Raw genomic sequence first — 26,906 nt, 5'->3', positions numbered from 1 at the left:
GGTGGAGGGGCGCCGCTCCGTCTGCACCCAGAAGTCCGGGGCTGGGCTGGGATGCGGTACAGCTTCTCACGGCAATCTCCCTTCCAGCCCCGACGCCCCCCAGAGTCCACACATCTTCTTCCCCCTCACCTCCTCGTCCGGGACGCTGCCGGCCGCGCTTTCACTGAGCCCGCCAGTTTGGTTCCGTTTCTATCTCTAGTTAAGACTCCCTGTCACTGACGGTTACTTTTTGGCTTTTTCATATATGCATATTTTGGGGGCCTTTAACCCCCCCTCGTGGAGAAATGGAGGCAACAAAATGGCGGACCCGGAAGTGAAGACTCAGCTAGTACACTTTTTGGCGGAGGGATCTATAAGGAGAAAATGATCAGAAAACCCACATTTACATTCAAACAAAGAGCGATGCACCTCCGAAGCTCATTTTCTTTCCATCGAAGGCTTTTCGTGGTGGAAAAGTGTGTATTCGAGATAAACCATTCGGGACTATTTTACGAGGCGGAGGGTTGTTGATTACGCGTCTTACGTGTCGCATAGTTCCGGTAGGGGACGGACCCGATGCTTTCTTTCGGCGCCAAGAGCTTAGGGGACGTGTCGAGGAGAAACTGGGAGTCGGCGTGGGTCTTACGCCGTTTTGATAGCATGTCTGGGGGCCGGCTTTAAGGTTGACGGGAAAACCTTGTTTCCCTGTCTGTACCTCGGGTGAAACTGTTGGGACGTCCCCGGCTTTGGAGCTCGAATTAAACTCTGGTGCTATTTCCAATTTACAGCATGAATGTAAGGACCCCGGAACCGTGGACCAGATAATGGATTCATTTCTTTTTAGAGCTTGAAAGGGGATATAGCCTGAGTTTGCAAATCCACTTACACATTTTACATACCAATTGATTGCCATGTTCATTCACCCATGGCCACTAACTAAGGGCAGCGAGAAATCGGGAAAGAAGCCCTTCAAAAATAAGTGAACATTGGAAAGGACACGTCATGGCTCCACTCTTAAGATTTTGGCTTTTGTCGTTTATGGTGGGCCTTTCAAAGCCTAAGTTTTTCGCGTCTACCTTTTCTGAACTTGCTATTGTCATCTTTAAAGTATTTACGGCATACTGCCCATGTTCGATCCATTTTGATATTTACGGCTTCCCTTTTTGAGACTCAAAATCTTGTTTCATTCCTGTTTACATCCTCTATTTGTAAGTTGAAAGAGTTGGGTTTTGTTTTTTAATGAGACGAGCTGTAAATAAGCAGATAAACATATTTGGGTGAATTAGTTTCTTTTCTTAGGCACCTAGACTAAGATAATGAAGAGCATATTTGGTAACACAGGTGCCTTCTGAGGCATCTAGAATTATTACCTCGGTATGTTGGTAGTCAATGGGCAAGTAGAAAAGTGGTTGGTTGCAGCTTTCTTCCTAGTGTAAGGGGAAAGCAAGGCTAATTTCGGAGATCTATACACTTCTCTTAGAAGAGAGAGAAAACTAGAATCCAGTCATGGGATTGAATGTCTTTATTAAAGAAATGAGTAAGTGGCAGCACAAATCAGCAGCAATAATTTTGGAAGGAATGGGGGGACAAGGTGTAGGGTTATAATGTGATTATTTCATGGTCTCAAGGTAGCTGAAGAACTGTGCCTGAGGCCCACTGATGAGTATTATACATTGCAGATGAAGGGCAAGACTAAAACACTAAAGGCCAAACTCTATGCCTTTTAGAAACAGAGTCAAAACCTTACAAATTATCATAGTATTCAGTAAGATCGCATCTTAAGAATTGAAATTGGAGTCATTTTCCTCAAGAGTTTTTAGTTAGGAGCAGGGTTATAAAGTGAGTAGGCTTGAAGGAGGAACACCCTTTTGAGAATGTAGTTATTTCTGAAATGATTCAATGCTTTCCCTTATTTTAATTTTCCATGATGTATTATTTCCTCTTGTTTTATACTTTTAACTACCCCCAATTTCTCTGAGAAAAAGTGTATTACAAGGAGCAGGATCAAATAGCAAGAGACTTATCACCTTAGCCTTTTAGAAATCCTACTGTCTTGTAGCAGATAATCTCAAATTAAAACTTCTAAGGTTTTCATCAACTCTGGAAGGAAGATTTGTGTTTACTGATTCAGAGCAGGAAATTAGGTTTGATCAATCTCTAAGGCTGATTAAAATGAAGTAAAAAATCGGTCCTCCATTTTGTACCACTGTACTACTCTCTGGTGCCCCCACCAGGCCTGTTATCTGGAATTAGTATCTGGGGAGGGGAAAGAAGGAATCCCTGTGATCCAATACTCCACTGCTTGAACCCTTTTCTTCAAGGCTTAAGGGCTTTTAAGAGAAACTGATAAGATAGAGAGATAGATAAATAAGTAGATAGATAAATAAATAAATAAATACAACACAACTCTGGCAGATTCATCAGCACCACCTCAACACAATAGAGGGGAGAGAGCAAGATTAATAGGAGAAAAGGGTGGAAAGGAAGGGGCTTGAGAGGGAAGATGGTAAGGACAAGGTGGTGGGAGAGAGAAGTCTTGGGCTTAAAGCAAGTCCAATTCAAAGGAGTGGATACTAGCAATGGGAGCTCTCCAGAAGTTGAAGGTGCTGTATTCAAGGAGGGCATCGCCTTCGGAGTTTTTCTCCTGTTCTCCAGTTGCTTGCCCGGTCATTTTGCCAGCGCTGCTGTCTTTGATCTTGTAGATGGATGTATCTGACAGACCCAGGCCTTCCAGCTCCGACAGATCCAGTTCTGGAATGGGCATCCTCCAGAAAAGAAAGGAGCTGTACTGGCTACTCACGGGGTCCCTCATAACTTCCTAGAAAGAAACCACTTGTCAGTCTTCATGCTACAGCAACCTCTTCATAAAAAAAAAAAAAAAAAAAAAAAAAGGGCGCCTGGGTGGCTCAGTCGTTAAGCATCTGCCTTCGGCTCAGGTCATGATCCCAGAGTCCTGGGATCGAGTCCCGCATCGGGTTCCCTGCTCGGTGGGAAGCCTGCTTCTCCCTCTCCCACTCCCCCTGCTTGTGTTCCTGCTCTCACTGTCTCTCTCTGTCAAATAAATAAATAAAATCTTTAAAAAAAAAAAAAAACTCTACATCCCCATTGGCCTCTGTACATGATCCAAGTTCCCTAGAACAAGCTTTGGAGCCTCTATGATGGTTTTCTACTATTTCCTAACTTCTCCCCATCTTGAAATGACTTAATTCACTGCCTACTCCTTCACGTCAATCTTGGGTCTGGTTTTCAAGGCTTTCTAGAATTTGGCCCCAACCTTCCTAGCAGTAGCACATTCTCTGCTAGTTATGCTCATTCCTCTCTTGCTTACCTTTCTCTACTTTCTGCTTTTTCGTCTACTCTCCATCTTTTTTTTTTTTTTTTTTTTACTAGATCACCAGTTTATTATAAAAGACTGTAACTCAGGAACAGCAGATGGAAGAGATGCACAAGGCCAGGGGCATAGGGAAAGGGTGTGGAGCTTCCGTGCCCTTTCCAGGTATGCTGCTCTCCCCACATCCCACGTGTTTTCACCAATCTGAGACCTCCTCTCTACTCTCCATCTTAAAATAACTAAGTTTCAAGACTACTGGAGGAGTCCCTAGAAGAATTCAAGTCCTTAGAGGAATCTTTCCCCTGAATCCTTCTTATGTTAGAAAATCCTCAACTTCTTGACTTTGGCTTAATAGGTACCTCTATAAAGGGCTTCCATGACATTTCTGCTTTCTGTTTTCCTCCCTGCCTTCTAAACCCTACTATAAACTCACCTTTCCAAGAGGACTTCCTTAAAATTACTCAGCTCCCTCTACCCTGTATCTTCCAGCATCTCTGCCAACACCCTGTAGAGTTTTACCTATTATCAGTTTGGGGCTACAGATCAGTTATGTGTCTTGTATAGGGACAGTCTCTCTCCTGCAAGAAACAGAGTTTCTCTAAAGGTAAAAACCAGTCTACTTTATACCTTCATAGGTGCTGGGTTTTGCACACAAAAGACATTCGAAGCTGTTGATTAATTTTCTCTCACTATTGCCCATAAATAAGCCTTAACAGCCTGTATTTCTCTCTAGCCTACCTCTCCTTCAAAACAAAACCCAGGTGCTAAGAGAATTTTCCTGTGCTCTAACAAGACCTTTTTTCTTTGATCCCAATGCTAGATTATACCTGAGAGCAAATGGATTGGAAATTCCAGGTAAGGAGAGTAAGAGCTTAGATTGGAAGGAGAAAGTCCCTTGTCAGGATTAGATACTTTTCCATGCTTTAAGGAGTGCTCCTATCACCTTTTCTGCTCATCCCACCCACACCCCGATATATGAGTATTATATCTCCTGCACCCTGCTGGTTACTAGCCAAGGGAAGGGGCAAAAGCATTAGTTGAAATGTTCCCAAAGAAGGAGAAAGAACATTCCATTGCCTCCAAAAATAAAACCCTCATTTTAAAAGGCCTTCCTCCCAGCACACTCCATTGGCTCCTACCAGGCCTTGAGGCTCCTAAATAGTGGCCTTAAATAGGTTCCTAACTGCCTCCATAAAATGTGTTAGGCGAACATGATAACCACTACACTACAGAAATTCTATAACCCCAGATAATGTGAACCATCTCAACTAAGGCCAAAAAACAAAGTCTTAATCTAGAGCACAGTTATGTGTGAGTGTAGGGGCTTAGAAAAAGTGGGCAGCTTAGGATGTTTTTAACGTTAAAAGCCAATTGTCAGTTGCTCTTTCTCTTCTGAGGTTCAGACTCCAAAATAAACCCTGGGAACTGAGCATTACTCAGCAGAGAAGCTGCTTAGGAGGAGGGTTATGTGGGGACTGGAACAGGGTGGGGGAGCATGTTAGAAAGGTGAGGTCATCATCCTATGATAATTCAGCTCTGATCATCTCCACAGTAATCTGCAGAGACGTGTACAGAAAGAGGGGTACAAAAAAAACGGTTGTACCTCCCAGCCTACCAACTCCGGCTTCAGTCCGGGACTGCAGAGATCCCAAGATGCAAACCTCAGGAATCATCAGTGTTACTGACTACTGACTAACCACAGGGATTGTTTTGTCCTGTTTTTTTCTGATTTCGTTTCTTTCCTTCCTCCCCCCCACACCTCCCTCCCCTCCAAGATTACCAGTTATTTGCCTACCTTGCTGGCTTCTTTTATATCCCCTCCCTTATCAGTCCCCTCCAGAGCAAGTTTAGTATAATGCTGGGCACATAATATGTACTTTTAAAAAACAGAATCATAGGGGGTTAAAAACCCATAGGATTTTAAAACTAGGAAACACGTTTGGGCGCCTGGCTGGCTCAGCTGGTGAACTGTGCAACTCTTGATCTTGGGATTGTGAGTTTGAGCTCCATGTTGGATGTAGAGATTACTTTAAAAATGAATAAATATATTCTGTGCTATAACATAGTGTATATTTAGAAAGAAGGAAAGGAAGGAAGGAAGAAAGGAAGAAAAAGAAAGAAAAAGAAAAAAGAAAGAAAAGAAAAAGGAAGGAAGGAAGGAATAAAGAAAGAAAGAAAAAGGAAGGAAGAAAGAAAAAAAGAAAGAAAGAAAGAAGAAAGAAAGAAAGAAAGAAAGAAAGAAAGAAAGAAAGAAAGAAAGAAAGAAAGAAAGAAAGAAAGAAAAAGAAAGAAAGAAAGAAAGAAAGAAAGAAGGAAAGAAAGAAGGAAAGAAAAAAGAAAACATGTTGGAAATTATCTAGTGACTTCTGAAGCCTTCTAGCCAGTTGGATCCAGGTCTCATTCTCAATCTGGTCCTTTTTTGATGTGCTGCACATAAATAGTTGTCCACAGTTTTATATAATCCTATACCAATATTCTCAAAACTTGCTCCTGAAGAACAGATATTCGATGGATTAGGGGTTGATTGTTCCTGTGATTCTGATTTGAATGATGAAAATGCAAAAGGTAGTAGAGAGCAAGCTAGAGTCTGAGGGAAAAAGCTCTTTGACAAACTGGGTCCTTTTCTTAAAACCAGAGTATATATAAAAATTGTCCAACAATCCCTGAGTGTCTGGCAGAGTGTGTCTTGCAATTAAAAATGCTAAAGGAAATTTTGTGAAATATTAACTCACAAGGCCTAAAATTTCTGGCTATGCCATTGACTCAGAGACATGTACATAAAGTACCAAATGCATTCTAGAAAGACACTCACACAAGCATGTATGGCATTTAAAATCAAGTCAAGAACACTGACTACACAGAAAATTGAAACTAAAATACCACCTACATTACATTACATTCATTAGTAATGTAATTTTGGTATTTAATATAGTACGGATTTAATTCCCAAATCTCCAAATTTTGCCAAGAGGTCCCTTTTCCAGCAAGCTTTCTCTTCCCCTCCCCAAATGTTCTCCACCCAACCTCATCTTTCTTTACATTCCTTAAAGGGCTTGGACCACAATATGTGCTCAATAAATACTTCTAACGGTCCTTCATTTTAAATTATCCAGATATTTTAGGCAAAGGTAATTTCTAAATATCACCATCTATTCTTAGAGATACATGATTAGCAAATACATGGTATAAAAGGACACACTCCCTCTGAGCCACACAGACACACCCAAATACCCTTTGTCTAGACCCTCTGTGGGAATCCAAGGCCTGCCCAACAGGGCCTTGCTGTGTCATGCTGCCGCCTTGGGGGTGGGGGTGGGGGTGGGGGTGGGGGTGGGGAGGAGGACAAGGGATGGTGGTTGGAGGGGATGGAAGCTCTCTGGCATCGCAGTATGTTTGCCTCATTCTGGTCTTGGATTTTCCTGTTAGCCATGTCTTCCTCCCATCTATTCCCACTGAGCTGCAAATAAGCGTTCCTTTTCCAGAATCTGCCACCATATGTAGCTTTTGTGGGCTGTACTGATTTCAATATGGGATCAGGCAATTCTCCAACATAGAGGCCTCCCACCTTCCTACTTCAAGCTGCCTCTTTCTTTGGAGCAAAGGCTGGAGATAGGGAGTGGGAGACTGTTAAAAAGAGAGGTCAGGATTACTTTCAATATTATCTCATCCCTTCCCCCAAATTCCCTCCTATGGAGACAAATCGGTTTGGGGCGAAGGTAGACACATCAGTGGAACACTACAGAAAAAAAGAAGTAAATATAGGGAAGTACAGGCTGGAGCAATACAGGAAGACTAGAGAGTCATCAAAAAACAGGTAAAACAAATTATAGCTTGAAAAAGAAGATACAGATAATGACTGAAGATAATAAAATACATAACACAAATTATAGGAAAAGAGATACTTGAAATGAGATAAATGCTGAGAAATGATAGCTCCATGTAAATTGTTAGAAATTAATGTCTGTGGATTAGAAGGCAAGGATGGAGATCTTAGCAAAGAGATACGACAAGGGGACCAAAAAACTACTCATTGTTCATAGCGCCCCCTTCTCTCCTCTTGAGCCGTCCCCCAAACCTTATCCTTAATTTAGGGTCTTCAACCTAACCAGAAGCAGCTGCCCTTCTATCTTTGCAGCCCCTTGCCGCCCTTCCCTCAATTCAGTTTACCTGTTATTAGTGAATTACTGGTGTGTTCCAAAGATGGAAGGAGTGGGCTCCGGCGTCTGCTCTGGGCTGGAGAAAAAGCTGTTGGGGCTTTGACGGCTTTGTCTTCTCACTCCCTCTCCCTCTGTGGCTGAGTCTATCTGCTCAGTCTCCCCCTGCAATGCAGCCCCTCCTAAGAAGGGCGGAAGGACTCCCCGCCCCCTCCTTGCCTGACTCGGCTAATTCAAATGATAGGTTCCAGAACACTTTAGGGAGGGAGACAGGATTAAAGCATCTCCGTAGGCTTATTGGTCGGCACAATTATTCCCGAGCTCTTACAGCACCCCCATGCTGACTGGGGTGCAATGAATGAGCAGTTAATTGTCCCCTAATTTTAGGCTTATGGATTAAAAAGCTTAGCTCTAGATAACAATAGAGGAGTGTCCCTTTATTCCCCAATTTATGGATTTCAAGTCACGAAGTATTTTATTTTTGAGAATCAGAAAAATCCTCCACCCCTCCCCGCAATCCCTACTCTTGCGACTCGCCTCCGCACCCTCGCAATGAGTAAATACACCTAGCCCCATTCCACTTTGGGTAGAGCACAAGAGGACTGGGGGTGTGTGTATGCGTATGGGGCGGGGGGGTGGGTGACTGAGAATCTCTAAACTTGGCTGGGTCCGGGGGATTTGGGGGCTCCGCTTAGTTTTGCCCCGCAATGCCTGGCGCGCAAAGGGGACGTGCGACTGCGGGCAGCGCAGCTCGGGGGCCCGGCTCAGGAGAGCCCCTCGTGGGCTCCACGATCCCGGCTCGCGCAGCACGGGCGGCGGCGGTCGGGGGCTGCCGGGCCCCCTCCCACGGCCCCGCGTGGTGCAGTGCCTCATCAGTCCAGGGGGGAGCAGTGCGCCCAGCTCCGGGCCGGACGGGTTTCGTAATCGCGTCGCCGCCGTTTCCGCCCTGAGCCGGCCCCACCTCTGCCGGCCAGCCCTCGGCTCCCCCGCCGCGCCGCGCCGCGGAACCAGCCCGGGAAGCCCACACTGGCGGGCCCGGAGCGGGAGCCCCCTCCCCCGCACCCGCACCCGCACCCGCTGCAGCCGTACGCCTCGATGCCGGAGCACGCCAGGTGAGACCGCCGCGTGGGTCCCCGGCCCGCGCGCCCCGCCTGCCCTGCCGGGCGGAGACGCACCGGATGCTGGGGGGAGGAGGGAGGCCAGGGCTGCCGAGATGCTGGGTCGGTGGGAGAACGGGTGCGCTCCCTGAGTAAATGTCTCCATCCACTCCGCCGCTCGTGTGGCGCGCAGGCCGAAGCCGCTGTAGAGTAGAGGGCAGGAAGGGCCTGGGGGGCCGGGGCGGGGGGAGGCGAGAGGGGGAGAAACTCTCCTGGAGACTCACTAACCGCGGTGGTGGCGTGTGCGGGACTGAGTGTAGCACAGCGGGGCCCTGGAAGGGCTAAGTCTGAGCCCGAAGCAGCCACGGAAGACAGTGAATCCGAAAGATTCCCAGCGAGATCCCAGTCCTACTTCGGCGTTGGGAGGATTAGAGGATATCTGGGTAGAGTTGGGGAGCGGGCAGAAATGGAGTCTCTGGGACTCTGAATCTACTGGGGAGGGAGCTTAGGTCCTAGCCGTGTTTCCTCGTAAGCCCCCACAAGACCTTTCCTGGGGGAAGGACACAGTTGGTGCTGGGTCAGGTGCCTGTCACTTGACTGGAAAGTGCGTGCTCCCCTACTTCTCTGCTGCCCCTCAGCAGCCCTCCATGTCTGGAGGTCTCCACAAGGAACCAGCTGCAGCCCCGGGCTTGGAGCCAGAATTGCCCACTCCATTCTCTCAGTTCTCTTTCTCTTTCTCCAGCTGCTGCTTGTGAAGGCTTGTCGGGCAGCGGGTTGGAGGCCTTGGGGCTGAAGGCAGCGGGACCGGGAAAACCGGTTTCGGGCTAGGACGGGACCCGGGAACTACCTCTGTACATCCTTCCTCTCTGGAACCTTTCTGCCATCCCTCCTCCTGCTCACTCCCCAATAGTTTGGAAGCTCCTAAGCCCCAGTGTGACCTTGGTGTCTCCTAGCTCCACGTTTCACCCTTCCTATTTGGGACTCTGGCCCAGTTCTCGGTGCTACTTGTCTGTCAGAATATGGCCTTACGCAGTCGAATGCTGATTCCTCCTGCCGTTTTCCCAGCCCCTTCCCCTCCGCTGGGGGGTGGGGGCGTGGGGGCAGGGCACACTAAAATAGTGGACAGTGAATTTGGGTGCCTCTTCCTCCTGGGCTAAGCAGCCCAGGACTTCATTTTTCCTCAACCCACTCTTCTCTAGATATTTTAAAGAAGGAGAGTGGCAGCCGGTTGCCCTTACTTCCTTTTCTGGCCCTGCCGCCCGCCCCCACCCCAACTGCCACATTCACTCTGCCCAGTCTTCTCCACACTCTGACCCCACTGCCAAGTTTCAGAGACCTAGGGAATGGAATTTCCTGGGCACTTATCATCATTGGCCCTTTCGTGCCAAGTCCCACATACGCTTTCCCTCCACCCAGCTCTGGCCAGGTCCCTGGAAAGGGAACAGAAACGTCCTTGTTCCCTCCACTGCCCCTTTCCCTCCCTCTCTTCTCCCCTCTTCTCTCCTCTCCCCTCCCACCCTCCACTTCTGTCCACTCAGCTTTGTTCAGAAGGGGTGTTGGGGGAGAGTCCATGCTCTGTACAGTCTGTCTGGTGGTGTTGGGGGTTTCCTCTGATTCTTCATTGTTTTCTTCATTCCCCCGCCTGCAACCCTTACCAGTCGCCACCACCACCATTGCGACAAACCCTGTGACTGACTGACTTCCCCACTGACCACAGCTCCCCTCTCTGGACAGCTGTGTTCTGACTTCCGCCCCGTCCCATTACTGCTCCCCTCCGGTGGTGGGAGGGGAAGCAAGCGAAAGCCCAGGCTCCTGGGTCCTTCTCTCCCCTTCAAGCTGTATCTCAGTGTGCCTGTGACCTCATCCCAGAGCTATTAAAAAAAAAAAAATCCGCTCAGTTCTTAGATCAGTTTAGAGTGCCAGAGCATCGGGGCTCCAGGCCTGGAAGGGAGAGAGATTCCAGTTCATGCTAGAGTGTAATATCCATGAAACGGCCCTGTTTGGAGGCTTTGAGGTTGCCTGTATCATAGGACTGGGGACGTGCAGTGAGCACAGAGGAAACCCGGATGGGCCCTACCCTGGCTGGGAGAGAGGAAAAGGGGAGGAAGTTCTTCCTTGGACACTAACGCTGTTGCAGAGTTCCTCATGTCTGGTTGGCTGAATGGAAGTGGTGAGGAGGGAGGAGAGAACAGGTCCCAGCATGATGGGAGGAGGCAGGTGGGGAGGCCTGGGCCCTACGGGGTGTGAGGCAGAGCAGAGTGGCACGATGGGACATGTGAAGAGGGTGGGGAGGCCGGAGAAAGATTCCTCGGGGAACAGATGGCACCTGGTACACGTACGTACAACCTGTGCAGATGATCTGTACCAGATGCGCACGCACAGATGCGGCCATGCCATGGGAGTGCACACACGGGAGTGCACACGCGGGACACAGATAAACAGACTGGAGACAGCCTTCAGGAAGGATCTCAAGGCTTCTGAGAGAGGTTAGATCTCAGCTGAGGGAAATGAGGAGGAGCAAGGGCAGGGAATAGAGAGGGAAGAAATTCCTCACTGTAGGAAAAGTCTTACTTGAAGTCCAGCCTGCTGCAGTTAGTCACCTGCAACCTGGGCAAGTCAAGGTCTCTGTCTTAAAGAAAATCTAGATGTTCGGGGTAAGGTAAGGAAAAAGGGAGGCACAAGGGCGGAGGCCCTGTTTGTGAGAAAGAAAAACCACCATTTCCTCTTCAAAGTCACTTAACTGCCCCTCCCTTTCTGCCCTAAACCCAGGGAGAAGGGAGGTGGGGCTTGTAGCGCCCCCAGACTGTGCTCATTTTTGCCACCATCCTTCGGCCCCTCCCATCCTCACCCTAAATGCTTCTGTCCCCTTGGTTCCAGCAGCTACTGCTCCTCTACCCCTTGGTGCCCTTCTGGATCTTTTCCCTTCTCTGGGAGTCAAACTGAGGTCCTTATGTTTGGAGGGGTTAGGATTCGGTGCAGGATTCGGGACTTTAAGGGGAACGAGAAGATCTGGGCTCATCAGGAGGCTTCTCAAGGAGCGGGCGGTGGTAGAGGTGGGATTTCGCACTAACTTTCTTCTTTCTTTACTTTCTGCTCAACCAGAGTTCTGCGTCTGAGGAAGACATAACCTCGTGCCCGCCTGCTCACCCTGCACTGGCCCTGCTAGCCCCTCAGGGTCCGAGACGCTGACCCTCCCTGCCCAGCCAGGGGTACCTTGGACTCTGCTGTCCCCAGACCCGTGCAGCTGAGCAGACCCAGGTGGCTGTTACACCGGAGGGGACTGAGGAGTGGGCAGTCAAGGCACCAGAGCAAGAGCCCTCTGGGGCCTCAGGCAGAGGAGTGAAACTGGAACCATCAGGGAACATGAGTGAATTTTGGCACAAACTGGGTTGCTGCGTGGTAGAGAAGCCCCAGCCGGTGAGTCCCCAGCCCCAACCCCACCCTGGCACTCACACAATCAGTTCCCGGGGCCTGTGAGGCAGACACACCACCCACGATCTGGTGCCTAGAAAGCAAGCGGCTTGCTTCCCTCTCCGTCAGGGTAGTCTCTCTGGCCACGCAGGTGTGTGCGTGGAATCCAGGGGGACTGGGTGACAGAGGAAGTGAATCGTCCTAGCTAGCACTTCCTGTTTCTGTCCATTCTGAGCTGGGCAGGGGTTGTAGGTGGAGCTTAATGCCTGTTACTTTTCCCCATTGTTTCCTCATCAGCCAGAGGTGACTTGGATATGTCCTTTCTTTGTCTAGTATTCACTCTGCAGGCCCCTGCCCTCACCACCCTCCCTGTGTCCTTTCTGTGTTTATGTTGTTCCAGACTTGCCTTTCAGACCCTAGTGATTTCCCTGTTGCAATGCCACATACCTTTGCCCATTGGGCCGTTAGCTCTTCCCCTAGTGGTTTTCAAGACTCTATTCCCTTCTTCCACTTTCAGACCTAACTCCCCTGTCTTCTCTAAGCAGAAGAAGAAGAGGAGACGGATTGACCGGACCATGATTGGGGAACCAATGAATTTTGTCCACCTGACTCACATTGGCTCTGGGGAGATGGGGGCCGGAGATGGACTTGCCATGGTAACAAGAGAATGGGGAGAGATTGATATGGGATTGTGGCCTAGAACCTTTCCTCTTTTTTGAAGTGTAAGCTGGGGACATGGTAAATAGTTGGTGGGGAAGTAATCCTGGAACTAAGATCCTAGTCCTGGTCACCAGCTGCATAAACCTGAGACCTGGCATTTCAGGTCTCTGGCCTAGGCTCCCTCATTTTTACAATTAGCATATTGTTCTTCATCAGGATGGGGGATATATATGACTCAAGACTTATTTGGAGGGCTTTCTCCAACAGCCAAAACCCTGTTAATTAACTGCTATTCCAGTGCCATAGTAAGTCATGTCGTGGCTGGGTGTGTTGAGGCAGGAAAAAGGCTGAGCACCCCTGTCCTAAATAATGTCAAATACTCTTTTCTGCTCTCAAAATAAGGGAAATGGGCCTGGAGATAGTGAAGGAGGCTTTTCACCAATTGTGAAACTCAGATAAGTATGAGAGTCCTTTGTGAGTGGTCTTATTAGTCAGAGAGCCATTTTATCTCACCCTCAGGAGAGTCAGTATGAAGGGAGACATTGAGACTTCCCTTGGAAGAATGGCTCTTGGTTTTCACCTTTTCAGACTGACTTTATTGCCAGGGAGATGCGGTCAGCCTCTTCCATGGAGGGCACAGGGGCGATCACTTACTGTGCAATATCCAGACTTAGGACGAGGGTCTCACATGTGCTTTTTCACAGACAGGTGCAGTTCAGGAGCAGATGAGATCCAAGGGAAACCGAGACAGGCCATGGAGCAATTCTAGGGGATTGTAGCTCCAACAGAAATGGTGAGTGATTAGAGAAACCCATTCAGTACCTCCAGCCCCCGTCAACACATCCTGATGCCCTGCCTCAGAACCCCTATCCTCTGCAAGAATGGGAGGTGAGAGGAGGAAGAAGGAATTGGAGGAGTTGGAGGAGTCAAGAATTTCAGATGTAGGGGCACCTGGGGGGCTCAGATGGTTGAGCCTCTGCCTTCGGCTCAGGTCCTGGGATCGAGCCCCACATCAGGCTCCCTGCTCAGCAGGGAGTCTGCTTCTCCCTCTCCCTCTGCCTCTCCCCACTGCTCCTGCTCTCTCTCTATCTCTCTGTCTCAAATGAATAAAAAAAAAAAAAAAAAAAAAGAATTTCGGATGCAGAAAGGCAGAGAGAGAGGGAGGTGCAGACAGAAATCAAGAAAAGAGCACCCTAGAAACAGTTAAGAGTCTGCGCTAAGTGGTGCCTTCTCCCTGACGCCTCAGTCTTCCTTGAGGCTTATCTTCCTTCTTCAATTTCTTTTTTAATCAGGTTCTGCTGTCTGAAGCCTCTGTTCCGTGTCCAGCCCAGAAGAGATGCTGCCCCCTCCTTGAACCAGTGACCCCAGGGCCCCTCTTTTCCCTCTCTGCCTATTAGTGCCTCAGAAGGCTTGGGGGCTGGACTCCCTCTCTTTCCTCTGGCTCTAGCCCCTCCTGGAGATGGGCTCAAGGCAGCAGGACTGACCAAGTGACTACTGGTTGGCCAGAGGAGCTCAGCTGAAGCCCTGGACACTCGGATCTGAGATAGGAGTTTTCTGGGAACCTGGAAGGCCTTCCCTTCTCCTGAATGACGGTCTAGGTGCCATCTGTTTTTAAATTCTTAACCTGGAACTCCTTAAATGGGGTAGGTGGGTGAGATTACCAAAGCTGAAGCCGGCTTTGCTGAGAAGCTCCTTACCTCCCTGCCCTTCTCCTTTTTCCTCCTGGATTGAACTGAAACAGAGGTCAAGCAGGGGGTGGGAGGGTGACCACTGCCTAGTCTCCTCTTTCTCTTTAGATCTCAGACCTTAAGCTCACGGTCCCTCGATATCTCTCTGCCACTACCAGCTCTTTGTCTAGTAGGCCTCTAACCCTGTTTCTGCAGCACTGTGAGTTCTCCAACATCTTTTTCTTTTTTAATTAAAAATTTAACTTAAGATGAGTTCTCTTAATTACCCCCCTCCTTCTACTACCTCTACCTTTAGTCCCATCCCCAGTAGGAACCTTATTGTTTCCCACTGAATGAGAGCTAAGGTAAGAAGTGGGTCTTAACCTGATGGTATCCCATTTAAGTCTTGGGGACCTGGCCTGCCCTCTGCCAATCTGCCTGCTGGCCCAGGTGAGGAGGAAGAGGGATCTGGAGAGAAATTCAGAATGCTGCAAAACTAGGAGGTGTGTCTCAGAGTGGACTTCCTAACCATTGAGATTGAGAGGGTAGGTTGAAAATCATCTGTGAGTTTAGGGATCTTAAGATTCTCACCGCGTGGGAGCAGGGACACCTCTAGAGCAAGGATTCTCAACGTAGGCACTTCTGACATTTGGGTTGGATAATTCTTTGTAATAGGGGACTGTTCTGTGCATTTTAGGATGTTCAGTGGTGTATCTGGCCCACCCTAGTTAGGACAACCAGAAATGCCCCCAGATATTGCCAGGTGTCTCCTAGGAGGCAGAATCACCCCCAGATGAGAGTCACTGCTCTAGACTCAAGGTATTTTTCTTTAAAGTATTTTCCCCACCCTACGCCCTTCCCATTATTCATCCTAAGCCTGAGCCATAGATGAACCAGGCCCTCTTGCAAAGTAGGCTCTGTAGGGCTGCACATAATGTCTGAAACAGTCCTTTATTCAGTGTGTTGCTTGTGCTTGCATGGGTTCATGTCTCTGATGGATGCATACTGTGCTTCTCCATTCTTGTTTGGAGGAGGGGTTCCTGCAGTGTGGAGGCAGGAACAGAGTATGGCGAGATTGGGGAAGGGAGAGAGTAAAAGCAGTAGGGCCACAGACACCCAGGTTTATCCTCTGCAGACTTTAAGCTCTACTTCTGTGCCCCAGTCCTAGAACCAGACACAAATAAGACTCAGGGAGTTTTGTCTGAAGACCAGGTCCCACTCCCCACCTGGCTGAAGAGTCTGCGTTAGGTGGGAAAATAATGCAGGAGCAGGGTCTTTAGGCAGTTTTTCTTCTCAGGTGTTTTTTCTTCTGGCCCCTTCCTTGCAGGGAGGTTAGGAAGGCAGAACATGACCAGTGAGCTCCTCCTGCTCTGAGACAGGATGGGGGTCTCTCATTAGCTCAGCAACAAGCAGCATCTTGTTTGACGGTGAGGGGGTCAGGAAGGCGGGAACTAGGATCCACTCTGCTGAGTCCACCATCCATCCGGTTTGCCCACCTATAGTGACAGGCTCTAATTTTGTTCCAATTTCAGTGTATTTCCTGCCACTTTTCAGGGTCTAAGATTGGTCATACATTCCCAATTTACTCTGTTCTAGTCTAGCTAGTTGTTCTGAAAGTAGCTCATCTTGTCCTAAAGTAGCTTACTAGCCTGAGGGTTATAGTCAATCTGCGGGGTTCGCAGGATGGGGGACGCGTGGACTCTGGTCACCCCTATCTTCCGCCTTGTCCTAATGCCTCTTTTTGGACACAGTCGTCTTTGGTATTCTCTTGCCTTTAGCCACCTTTTCTAACGTGTATGCTCCCATCACTTGAACAATACTTAAAAGTGATGGGAATGGGTTTGAGAGTCATAATTTATATTAAAATGTGTTGGACTTTTAAATACATTTTTCAAATAAAAAATGTTTAAGCAAAATAGTCACAGAGTAATCACTACAGGCATGTTTTGGGTCAAAGGATAAATATGGCTGATGAAGGTAACTGCTAAAAAGTGGCCGACATGGGATTTTGTGCCAACATCACCCTTTGCAAGGAGAGAAGGCCAAGTATTGTGAAGGCAAGAAGACCACCATCATCTTTCAAGGGCTCAACTCCCTGTTCTTCCGGTTCCCTCCTCTTGGCATTCTTCTGAGATTTTTCAAATCTTTAAAGAAATCACTTGTTTAAAAACAATTTTGCAAATGAAGAAGAGGAGCAACATCAACATTTTATCCTGGGGTGGGGGGGAGTATAAAATATGCTGGGGGCAAGGGAAGGGATCAGGCCCGATGCTGCTGGTTACACAGTTCAGTTTTAAGGTTCGAGAGATTTCTGGCCTCCACCCTCAGATACCTGTGTAAAAAGACACAAGACCAAACAATTTTTTTCTTCTAGTTTTGTTTTTCTGTACTAAAAATATCCAGTGGGTACTGGGATCGAAAGGGATGGAAAGTTTGAGATGCTGACACCTTCTGTTGCAGATGAAGTGGCCATTACCTGCGGTTTCTCTCTATCTGGGTAAGGAAACAAAATAGAGAAAAAGGGGAAATGTTATAACTACATCTATATTCTTTTCCCTTCCTTGCTTCATCTCCCTCCCCAGAAGCCCTCATTCCCTCAACACCACTGCCCCGTTTATGCTGCTTTTTTATACTGAATTAACGGTATTGGATACCCAAGGAGAAAGACAAAAACTGGCAAAATGACAGACCACATATGCTATTTTATTGTCCTTCCCTTCTCCCCAAAGTTCCCAAAATCCTGTCAATTGAGAATATTTTATTATTCTCAATCAGAGCCTTTGGTAGTTCATTTGGTAAAGCAGAGGACTATCCTTCCTGAAGAATTCTTAAATTGCTGGAAATAATCCCTGGGGTTCTTTGGGATAGTGGTGGTTAGGGGCATCAGCACTAGGGTCAACCAATCCTGTTGTGACTGTCATTTACTAGCTTGTAAACCCCCGTTCCTTCACCTGTGAAGTGGGGATAATTATACCTCACAGCATTGTTGTGAGGATTGATCCAGGTCAAGTGCACACCTCAAATATTGGCTGTTGTTACTCTTAAATTGCATTAATAAACTGAGAACTATTAATATCTTCCATATCTATTATCTTCATCAAGCATTATTGATACATCTCTAACCTTCACAATTTGGGCAATAATCCTCCCATGACCAATGATACATGTTGCCCATTAACCAACCAGCAGTGGCTCAAGAAATAGGTGGACTCAGTGGCTAAAGATGTGAGTAACCAGTATATTATGCATCAGTGACCAAATGAGGCAAGTGACACCTCATGCAAACACTTACTGGTTGCATCTCTGTGAACACTGCAGACAGACTGTTCCAAATATCCTCCAGCCCGATCCTGACCCGTCTCCAAAAAGCAAGGGCTGGACTGGGGCTGGGGCTGGTGCCAAAGAAGAAGGGGGTGGGTCTGATTCTAGAGCTGAGGGGGGGTATGGGAGTGGTGGTGGTGGTGGTGGTGGTAGTGGTGGTGGTGGTGGTGGTGGCGGCGGTACTGGTGGTGGCGGTCTGAGTGGTACAGCTGGTGTCAGAGCAGAGACTGGAGTCGAGAGGGCACTCCTCCCGAAGCCGGTTGCAGGGACATTTCTTGTAGGTACAAGGCCGGTGCTCTGTGCGGAGCTGGTTCAGCGCCCCAACATGAAGGCGCCCAGAAAGGCCCTGCAGCTTCCCCGCCCGGGTCCGACTCATGGTGCCTGAGCTGCAGTGGCAGTGCCACGGGCTCCAGGGCATCAGCACCAGCCGCAGATCCTCCGGAGGTGGTAGGGTCCTGTACGAGGGCTGTTCCCCCCGGTTTGGGGTGGACCCTGCTGTTGACCACCGGCTCAAGGTATTGTCAGGGTGCATTATGTCCCCAGTAGGCTGCCAGATTTTGGTCGGCAGGTCTGAAGACATACTGATCTCAGGCTCCTGGGTATTTGCTTTAAACCTTGAGCTGGGCACCCCCGCTGTATTGTAATTCCTGCTGAGAGACGCTGCAGTGATGTTATTCTTTCTGGCGTTAATCACAACCCCCTCTTCCAAAGACTCATCATCCTCGGGCGACGACACAATCGACTTCCTGACGCCTGTGGCCACTGTGGAGGCCAAGAGCTCCGCAGCAGCCGGGCCGGCCAGGTGGTCGGCACCGGCCCCGACGTCATCCTCAACCTCCATTGTTACCTTCATCTTCCTGGGACCACCGGTCCGGAGGGTGGTCCGGCGGGACATGGGGACCCCGAAGCGGAAACTGGCCCGCTGCGTCTCGGTGGAAGTCAGGCCTTGGGCCCCCGCCGCCCGGGGCCCCAGACTCAGCAGCAGGGCCCAGAGCAGCGCGCCGGCGGCGGGGACCATGGGGCCGGCCGATGTGCGGCTGAGAGGGAGGCCAGCGAGGGAGGCCGGGACTCCTACCTTCTCTCCCTCCCTTCCGCTCTCAACCCGGCGGGTCGTTTGAACCGCGGCCCGCGGAGGGCGGGGGGAGGGGGACTCCTACGCGCGCGCCACGCCCCTCCCCCAGGACCTTGCAGAGCAGCCGGGGGGTGGAGCGGGGGAGTGCGGGGGCGGGGGTGCTGAGCTATTTTAGCTTAGGAACCAGTGCGGCCAGAACTCCGTACCATAACCGACGGACGCATTGTGATGTAAGGGGCCCGGGCAAGTAGGGCACTTCCTCGGAGCAGGGCTTAAATCTCGCATCGCAGTTTATTAACCGCTACAGATCTGAATTGATTCAAGAGGACAAAAGTACAAGTTTTGAAAGCACTCCTTCCCAGACTCCCAGGCAGCAGCTGTGACAAAGAAGGAAACCGCGGTTCTTCAAGATTTAGGGAGCCGACTCCTGGTTCCCAGCAGGCTGTGTGGTCAGTTAAGCCCTGCTCTCCCCTCCACCTCTCACCGAGCTTCACAGACTGCTAGAATGCCCCAGGTGGAAAGGGTCTTAGCACCTTCATTTACAGGGGAGGAAAAGGACACTCAGAATGATGCAGTTATTTGCCCAAGGTTCTGCAGCTGAAGCAGAACCAAAACCCACAGCCTTCCCCTTTCCCGTACAGGATGCCACTACATGCACCCCTCTAGCTGAAATGATGATCACCAGGCAGATCAGGTTCCGGACCTTGGAGCCCTGCTTTGAAAGCAGGGTCATGAGAGGAATTTCACCCCAGTGAAATGTGAAGGTCCAGTGGTACTGGGGTTGAGGATGAGATGGTTTAGGGAACAGGCCAGATGTTTCAGGGTTAGGGCATAGGCAGATTAATCTTTGCTTGGTTCTAAGGCCCTTGGTTCCCATCTTCCTCTAGGTCCCTCCTGAGCCATGGAGATCCCGGTCCAGCCTAGGAGAGAAAAACAAAAAAATGGTTCAGGAGCAGGACTTGGTTTTACTCATTGGTCTGGGAGAGAAGCCAAAGAATTGGAAGAGTCTGAAGATTGGGTGCTTGAGCTGGTGGTCATCAGGCTCCTTTGTTCCCTAGTACCTCCCCACTGGGTATTTTCTCTTCACTGCCCTTCTTGACTTCTTAACTTCTATGGCTGATCTCAATCTCCTCTAAGTTCTGTGCTGTGAAATATTCCTTTATTCTCTGATGCCTCAGCACTTACATGTATAGTTTTTTTTTTTCATTTGTTCTTGTTGGATGCAGGCCTTAATTTCTTCTCTGGGTGGGTACAGTTTTCCCAGATATACCGAAGCATCTGGAAGCAGGGCCTCTCTCTATCTTTTAGTTCCTCTGCATCTCCCCCAAGGCATTAAGAAAGCAAGAACTGGCTTTATACATCCCACCCCAAACTTTTCTCCTTAAGCTCGGGGGACTCACTGTCTGACAGCTTCAGGGATGTGAACCTGATCCAAGGAGATGAGTTGGGCCAGCTCTCCCAGGCTGTTCAGAAAACGGATCTTTCGTGTGAACTTGGAACTGAAAAGAGAGGATAAACCAAGTTACTGGGAGGAGGGTTCTTGGAGACCCTTACAAAGGGAAATGTGGCAAGCAGAGCACGGTTAAGGCTAGAAAGAGCCAGGGTGGGGCAAAATCTTCTTAATCTTATTTTGAACATGGGGGAAGGGAGGTCCTTGTCCTCAGAGCTGGTACCTGATGAAGGGCCGAAGCAGTGCCAGGAATGCCTTCACATACCAGGTGGCGTGGACAACCACCAGGGCGCGCAGGTTTTTCCGGAGCCTGCAGAATAGGAAGGAGATCATTCTATTCTTCTTCCACCTTCATGCCAGACGATCAGGTGGAGCTATGTTCTGTGCTTTAACTTCCTTCACATCTGCAGTTTCTAGATTTCTCTGGCAGTTGGGTCTAGTTCCCACTCCTTGGCCTATAATCTGAGCTCCACCCATCGTGTTTAGCCCTTCGTGCTCCTCATTTTTAGGCAACTCCCTTGCCAGAATCCCTCTGCTCCATCTCCCTCCTGTGCCCTACCCTCACATAAATCTTGGCTACTCCCCTTTTCCCATGCCCCCCACAATCGGGACAAAAACAAAAAAGAATGAGCTAGAAAAGTGAGCAAAGGGAAGGCGGGGGAAAGAAAAAGGGAAAAGGAACATCATGGGGAACAAAGCCATATGGGTCAGGGATGAAGGTGGAGAGAAGCAGACAATGGCGGCCTGGGCAGTAAACTAAATGGCGAGACGGGGAGAAAAGGAAGGGGTACCTCTGTGTGCCCGGCAACACGCCACACCGATTTACTAGATTTTCACCATGGCCACTGGCAAAGGTATCATCATTGCCATCTTGCAGAGAAGGAAACTGAGTCCCAGGGAGGTTAAGTGACTTGCCCAAGGTAAATGATAGAGCAGGCAAATGACAGAGGCAAGATTTGAAACCAGATTTCCCTGACTCTGAGAGTTCAGAAGACAGGAGAGGCCTGGTAAGGGTGGTAGAGGGACAAGGAAAAGAGGAAGGGACTAAAATGGAAGAGGAAAGAATGGAAACAGGGAAAGAGAAAGCGCAGCAGGAGTTGCAGCCGTGCTGTCCTCGTGGCTCACCGCCGGTCCAGAGTGTGGTAACACTGGCGCATCCAGCCCAGAGGTGGGACCTGGGCCCTACTCGTGCCTCCACTCAAGTGAACCAGCAGGTAATTTTCAGCGACCAGCAGCTCCAGAGTTCCCACCATATACCTGGGGGGAGACACAACTGTCAAGGGAGGTACATGCTTGGGGTTGTGGGGAGCGAGAGGGACATTATTGTAGACTCTGCAGTCAGCTGCTGATCGTGCAGGGGGTTCTTTTTTTTTTTTTCTTTTTTTTAAGATTTTATTTGACGGGGGTGGGGGAGCACAAGCAGGGGCACAGCAGAGGGAGAGGGAGAAGGAGGATCTCCACCGAGCAGGGAGCCTGACGACGTGGGGCTAGATCCCAGGACCCCGGGATCACGACCTGAGCCACAGGCAGACGCTCAACCAACGGAGGCACCCAGGCGCCCCAGGGGGTTCTTTTTTACTTTTCCCTCCCTAACATCCCCCTGGAGCCCTTCAGGGCTTCCGCCGCACCTGAACAAGTGCTCCATGACATAGGTATAGTTGGGGATGCTGCTGCTGGGTAGGTAACAGGAAGCGAAGACAATAACAGCATTGAGGCCATCACCATGGTAACCTGGAGAGGACAAAGGGAAAATTCAGTCAACAACTATGTATGACAGTACATCTGTTGAGGCTGAGGGACTCTGAGGGTCTCTGGAAGTTACAGAAAGGATTTTGAAGCCAGAAACTGAGTTCCAACTTCGGCATTTGATTCAAGAAGTCACAGTTCTTCCCCCTCCACGTATGCGAGCCATTACCTCCATGAGAGAGGGCTTTCTTGTAGAGCTCAATGACAGTCATGTCCACTCGCTGCTCCTGCTGTCCTGTCCGGAACACCCTCCAGTGACGGCCATCTTCTCCAACCACATCCCACACACAACCCCGGCCCAGCCTTTCTGCCGCCTCACTGGCCCCCAGACCCTCTGCCCGGGGCAGGTCATCTGAAAGAGAGGGATGGGGAAGGCTTGATAAGGCACGGTACACGCCTTCAGTATCTTCTACCTTCCCCAGGTTCCTAGAGTTGATTGCTCTAACCGCTCATTCCTCAGTTTTTTTTTTCTAGGACTCTAGCCCTAGTTTGTCCAATTAATCCAGTGCCTTGCTCGTTTCTCTTTCCTATGACTCATGATCCTCACTTTTTCACTAGACCCTGGCCTTGAGGTAACCCTGCACTATGGTAGGTCCATGGCTCTTGCCAGTATTATTTTTTTTTTCCTAGATTCTTTCTTTCCACGCCTTTCCCTGGGTGAGCTCATCTGTTCCCATGTCTTCAATAACCACCAGTAAGGTGATGATTCCAAATTTGCCCCTCTAACCCGTGTCCCTAAATGCTTAGAGTGGACATCTTTAGTTTGTGTCTTTCTGTCATCTCCAAGCCACCAGACCCAAGTGTAATTTGAACTCATTCTCTTCCTCCTCTCTCCCATATTTCCTTTCTGGATGAACGACTCGATCCATCTAGCTGGCTGAGAAAGAAAACTGGTATCAAAGATTTTCTTCTCTGTCAGCCCTCAAGCCAACTGGACCCCAAATCTTCTTCCATATGTCTCCATTATATTCTCTTATCATTCTTTCCACTACTACTGTCCTGATTCAGGTTCTTAGCATTTCTCACCTGGTGCTAGCCACCTAACTGGTTTCCCTGTCTCTAGTCTGTTTACTCCATTCCACCCTATACCCCACAGCTACAGCAAGCTTTGTTTTCTACCCTAGCTTTCCTACTCAAATGGCAATATACTATACCCACTAATTCTGCATGATCCTTCCATAGCAATGGAAACAGCTGCCTCATCTTAAAAAATGGTTGTCTAGGGGCGCCTGGCTGGCTCTGTTGGTGGAGTGTGCGGCACTGACCCTTGATAGTGGGGTTGTGAGTTTGAGCCCAATGCTGGGTGTAGAGATTACTTAAAAAATAAAAAGCTTAAAAAAAAAAAAAAAAAAGCTTGCCTGGTATTTAGTATTCCATTGCATGGATGCACCATATTATAATCAATACTCTACTGGGCGCCTGGGTGGCTCAGATGGTTAAGCGTCTGCCTTCGGCTCAGGTCATGATCCCAGGGTCCTGGGATCGAGTCCCGCATCGGGCTCCCTGCTCCTTGGGAGCCTGCTTCTCCCTCTGCTTCTCTCTCTCTCTCTCTCTCTCTCTCTCCCTCTCTCTCTCCCTCTGTCTCTCATGAATAAATAAATAAAATCTTTAAAAAAAAAAAAGAATCAATACTCTACTGACGGACCTTTAGGTTGTTTCCAACCTCTTTAGATCCATTAAATCTAATCATGTTACTCCCTTGATTAAAACCATTCAGTGATTTCTCATTGCCTACAGGATAAAATCTAAACTCCTCAGTGTGGAAGCAAGGACCTCCATGACTTGACTCCGGCCAACCTAACACAGCACTCTGATTCAGAAGTTTAGGTGACAACTTGGACATGTGATTGGTGTCTGAAGTCGAGGGCAATCTTGTGGGTGAGCCCTTAACCTGTGGGGTCTGTCCTAACTCCTGTCAAGCATCACAGGTGAACTCTAGGATGCCCTGTTGATGTCTGGAAAAGTGGAGAAGTGGTTGGTGTGGGTAAAATCCATACATTTGGTGTTGGAAGTGTCATGAGTAGAGAAGAAACAAAGTCTTCCTTAGTATCAAAATAGTCATGCTTAATACTTTGAATTCCCCGACATGCCCTCTTCCTACCAAGTTGTTTCTTCTACCTAGAATGCCTCAGCTACCTGATAAAGACCAGCTCAGAATCGCCTCTTCTGTGAAGTCTTTGCTAATGCCTCTCAGGCAGAACTGACCTTGTCCATATCCCTGCTGACCGTCTCCTATACATATGTAGACCATAATCTTCAACTACACTTATTTGTATATGTGTTAATTTCTTATTAAACAGAGAACTCCCTGAGGGTAGGATGGATCTTACATACCCTTAGAACTTGGTTCTCGCCCAGTAATAGCATGTAACAGTCACTCAATAAAAGCTTCCTAAACAAAGGACCCTCCCCACCTCTCTACTGACTGCTCTCACATTGGATCTACAGACTCTACCTTTCCGTTCTGAGGAAATTAATTTTGCTGACCTTACCACTCGGTCCCCACCTTATTGTTTCTAACTTTCGTCCCATTAAATCCACCCTGAGCTTCAACTCTAGCTTCCACTTGTACTGGCTCAGGCCTCAGGTCTCTTTCCCACCTTCCCATTCAAATTCATGTCCACTGTCCAGGGGCTCCGAGTCTGACGGGGTTTCCACTTCATCTACGTCCAGGTCAGAACTGCCATCAGGAGAGGAAGGTTCAGAGCACGTGGGAGAAGTTCCGTCGCCTCCAGTCCCCTTAGTCAGATTCAGTCGCAGCTCTGGCGCAGAAAGACGCTTACGCATGGGACGAGGGCCACACAAGGCTAAAGTGCTGGGAGTACCTGGGGTCGGGAGAGAGGAGAAAAGAATAGAAAAGTATATGTGTGTTGGCAGGGGAGGCTGGAATTCCTGCATATGGTAGTGATATATGGGGTGAATTCTAAAGAACTTACACAGGGGATATTTGAGGAAAGAGCAGGGGAACCACAAACGGATGAGGGCGGCATCAAGAACTGGCCTAGAATCAAGAACTTGAGGCCTACCTGTCTGTGAGTCTCTCTCAGGATCGTCAGGATCTTCAGAAGGGTCCGCTTCTTCAGGAAGAAACCTAGAGGGGAAAGATTACAAGGGGGGCAGAAATGCAGGTTAAACGAATCAAGCCAGGTATCAGTTTATCAATCCTCTCACCAAGGCACGATTCTTTTTTTTTTAAGATTTATTTATTTGAGAGAGAGAGTGTACACGAGCCAGGGCTGAGGGACTTGGGGGGGAGGGGGCACAGAGGGAGAGGGAGAGGGAAGCAGACTCCCTGCTGAGTGCGGAGCCCAAGGCAGAGCTTGATTCCATGACTCTGAGATCGTGGAATCAACTAAAACCAGAGTCAGACGCTTAACTGACTGAGCCACCCAGCAACCACCCCGCCATGATTTTATCTTATCTCCTCTGCCTTCTTTGAACCCCTCCTTCCTTCAAGTCCTAAATCGTCCTTCTGGCCCGCCATTCATGAGCATCCCTCACAGTCCTCACCTGGGGAATTCTTCGTCCTGCCACTCCTCCTTCAGCTCCAGTCCCCCAAGTCTCAGGGATGAGGCTGGCCCCACTGCTTCAGCATTCTCCCTGGCCCTAAGAGTCCCCGGGGGGAGGGGGTGATCATGAGACCAACTAGGCAGTGTCTTAAGGGAACTGGGCTGTATGTAGGAGACACTGGAAAAGACGTCAGAGCTTGTCTCCTGGACAGATACTTCTACCACACCCACCATTTCCTGGAGACGGATGAACCCTCCTGTGGGGCTTAGGAGCAGAGGGAAGATGGAATGTCCAGCTCATCATACCTACCTCTGTGGTGTTGCTCCGCCTACACAGTGGGTAGGGATATTCCACATTACACCTGGCTGGAACCTGACAGACCCGCCCAGCTGTCACCAGGCAGTTAGGGAGGGAAGATGGCACCTCGTCAGGCCTGCCTTTCCTCCACCACACTGGGGAGCGGTCAGGGAAAACCATGGCAGAGGTGGAAGGGTGGGGGAAGAAGGTAAGGAGGGAGACAGACTGCTGGGAAAGGAGTACCTGAACCTAAATTTCTTTCTAGGTCAGCTTTCCAGAGGGCCATTCTGGGGAGTGGGTGTTGGAAAACAGACCACAGGCACAGTTTTATCAGACACAAAATAGAGAAGCTTCCTTTAAAAACAAAATGATAGGGAATTATCCCGAAACCCCCAGTTCCCCATTTCCTACCTAGAGCCACCCTACCCCTTCCCTGCAAATTCATTCTCTTGCAGTCACGTCTCTTCCAGGAAGCCAAGATTTGCCCTGGTCAGAGCTGAATGGTGGGAAAGTCCCTCAAGACTATTCGTTGCTTGTTTCCAATCAAGTGAGCCAGATCTTACTTACCCAAGATCTAACGTCTTTTCTCCCACTTCTTGCGTGGTTCCCATCTTCACAGGTCTTCCTGTCTCCCTTAAACACTTGCAGCTGTCTGGGAGCTGGCTGTCCCAGCTCCCCAGCACTTCTGTGTTCTTTTTCTCTGTCTCACTGTTGTTGCTCTTGTCTCCAAAGGGGAGGGAGGTGTGGAAGGGAGGTAACCTTACCTTCAAACAGGTTTTGCCACCTCCCTTCCTTTCCCTTCCCAAGCAGCAGGTTTGCCCAAAAGAAAAACCCTGCCTATGTGGGGGCGGGTTTTAGGGACGAGAGGACATTTTCTAAAGTGGCTAGTCTTGGGGGAGTCGAGGAAGGCAATTTGTTTTCCCTTCCAGACTCCTTATAACTTCTGGAAGCTGCTCTTTAAAAAAAAAAAAAGAAAAAGAAAGGAAAAAAAAATGGTAAAAAACATTTTGGTTTTAAGACTATGCTTTTTGAGCATAAGCAAGATTGGGAACGCCGTTATTAGGAGGTTCTGGAAGAAGAAACAGATGATCAGCCGAGGATAAGGAGAGATGGAAGACTGTTGCTCTTCATTCCCCAAAAAAAGTTAATGGAGACATTCCATACAGCAGGAAGAAGGGAGATGAATCTTGAGGAGGCTAAAACCATTATCA

General features: G+C 49.0%; 5 protein-coding genes and 1 long non-coding RNA gene across 15 annotated transcripts in view; 2 read left to right on the top strand and 4 right to left on the bottom strand.

Moving 5' to 3' along the window:
• Positions 1-268, bottom strand: part of GABPB2 (GA binding protein transcription factor subunit beta 2) — a 29,180-nt gene extending 28,912 nt beyond the window's left edge. For 6 of the 8 annotated variants that reach the window (XR_003522047.1, XR_003522048.1, XM_027605398.1 and 3 more), the window contains exon 1: positions 130-268. The gene's annotated coding sequence lies outside the window, so the exon portion shown is untranslated. The remainder of the gene's footprint in view (positions 1-129) is intronic. The other 2 variants (XM_027605415.1, XM_027605439.1) reach the window with 1 other exon arrangement.
• A 375-nt stretch (positions 269-643) lies between these two features.
• LOC113929027 lies at positions 644-5,038 on the top strand. The gene is made up of 3 exons (XR_003522067.1): positions 644-774; positions 4,131-4,165; positions 4,863-5,038. It is a non-coding gene; the product is annotated as an uncharacterized LOC113929027 (long non-coding RNA).
• MLLT11 (MLLT11 transcription factor 7 cofactor) lies at positions 1,484-7,615 on the bottom strand. Its single transcript, XM_027605520.1, has 2 exons — positions 7,478-7,615; positions 1,484-2,797 (listed from the first exon to the last, which is right to left on the bottom strand). Exon 2 carries the CDS (start codon positions 2,789-2,791, stop codon positions 2,522-2,524), a length of 270 nt encoding a protein of 89 aa, XP_027461321.1. The 5' UTR covers positions 2,792-2,797; positions 7,478-7,615; the 3' UTR covers positions 1,484-2,521.
• Positions 7,616-8,406: 791 nt separating this feature from the next.
• Positions 8,407-16,519, top strand: CDC42SE1 (CDC42 small effector 1). Its single transcript, XM_027605534.1, has 5 exons — positions 8,407-8,576; positions 11,664-11,978; positions 12,518-12,628; positions 13,337-13,425; positions 13,925-16,519. Exons 2-4 carry the CDS (start codon positions 11,925-11,927, stop codon positions 13,409-13,411), a joined length of 240 nt encoding a protein of 79 aa, XP_027461335.1. The 5' UTR covers positions 8,407-8,576; positions 11,664-11,924; the 3' UTR covers positions 13,412-13,425; positions 13,925-16,519.
• A 140-nt stretch (positions 16,520-16,659) lies between these two features.
• C4H1orf56 (chromosome 4 C1orf56 homolog) lies at positions 16,660-18,788 on the bottom strand. Its single transcript, XM_027605488.2, has 2 exons — positions 17,592-18,788; positions 16,660-16,792 (listed from the first exon to the last, which is right to left on the bottom strand). The coding sequence occupies exons 1-2, from the start codon at positions 18,636-18,638 to the stop codon at positions 16,772-16,774; spliced, it is 1,068 nt and encodes a 355-aa protein (XP_027461289.2). The 5' UTR covers positions 18,639-18,788; the 3' UTR covers positions 16,660-16,771.
• A 185-nt stretch (positions 18,789-18,973) lies between these two features.
• On the bottom strand, positions 18,974-26,805 carry BNIPL (BCL2 interacting protein like). Of its 3 annotated transcripts, XM_027605462.1 has the most exons (10): positions 26,263-26,805; positions 25,399-25,494; positions 24,915-24,979; positions 24,489-24,713; positions 22,058-22,240; positions 21,771-21,873; positions 21,268-21,399; positions 20,366-20,452; positions 20,093-20,191; positions 18,974-19,612 (listed from the first exon to the last, which is right to left on the bottom strand). In XM_027605462.1, the coding sequence occupies exons 1-10, from the start codon at positions 26,304-26,306 to the stop codon at positions 19,576-19,578; spliced, it is 1,071 nt and encodes a 356-aa protein (XP_027461263.1). In that variant the 5' UTR covers positions 26,307-26,805; the 3' UTR covers positions 18,974-19,575. The 3 variants fall into 3 exon arrangements, with proteins under 3 accessions (XP_027461263.1, XP_027461273.1, XP_035583017.1); XM_027605472.1 differs by lacking the exon at positions 25,399-25,494; XM_035727124.1 differs by lacking the exon at positions 26,263-26,805 and having other exon boundaries at positions 25,399-25,819.
• Positions 26,806-26,906: the final 101 nt, after the last annotated feature.

This window comes from Zalophus californianus, chromosome 4 (assembly GCF_009762305.2).
Source record: "Zalophus californianus isolate mZalCal1 chromosome 4, mZalCal1.pri.v2, whole genome shotgun sequence".
In the NCBI taxonomy this organism is placed as follows: domain Eukaryota; kingdom Metazoa; phylum Chordata; class Mammalia; order Carnivora; family Otariidae; genus Zalophus; species Zalophus californianus.
This window is presented reverse-complemented; position numbering and strand designations above follow the sequence as displayed.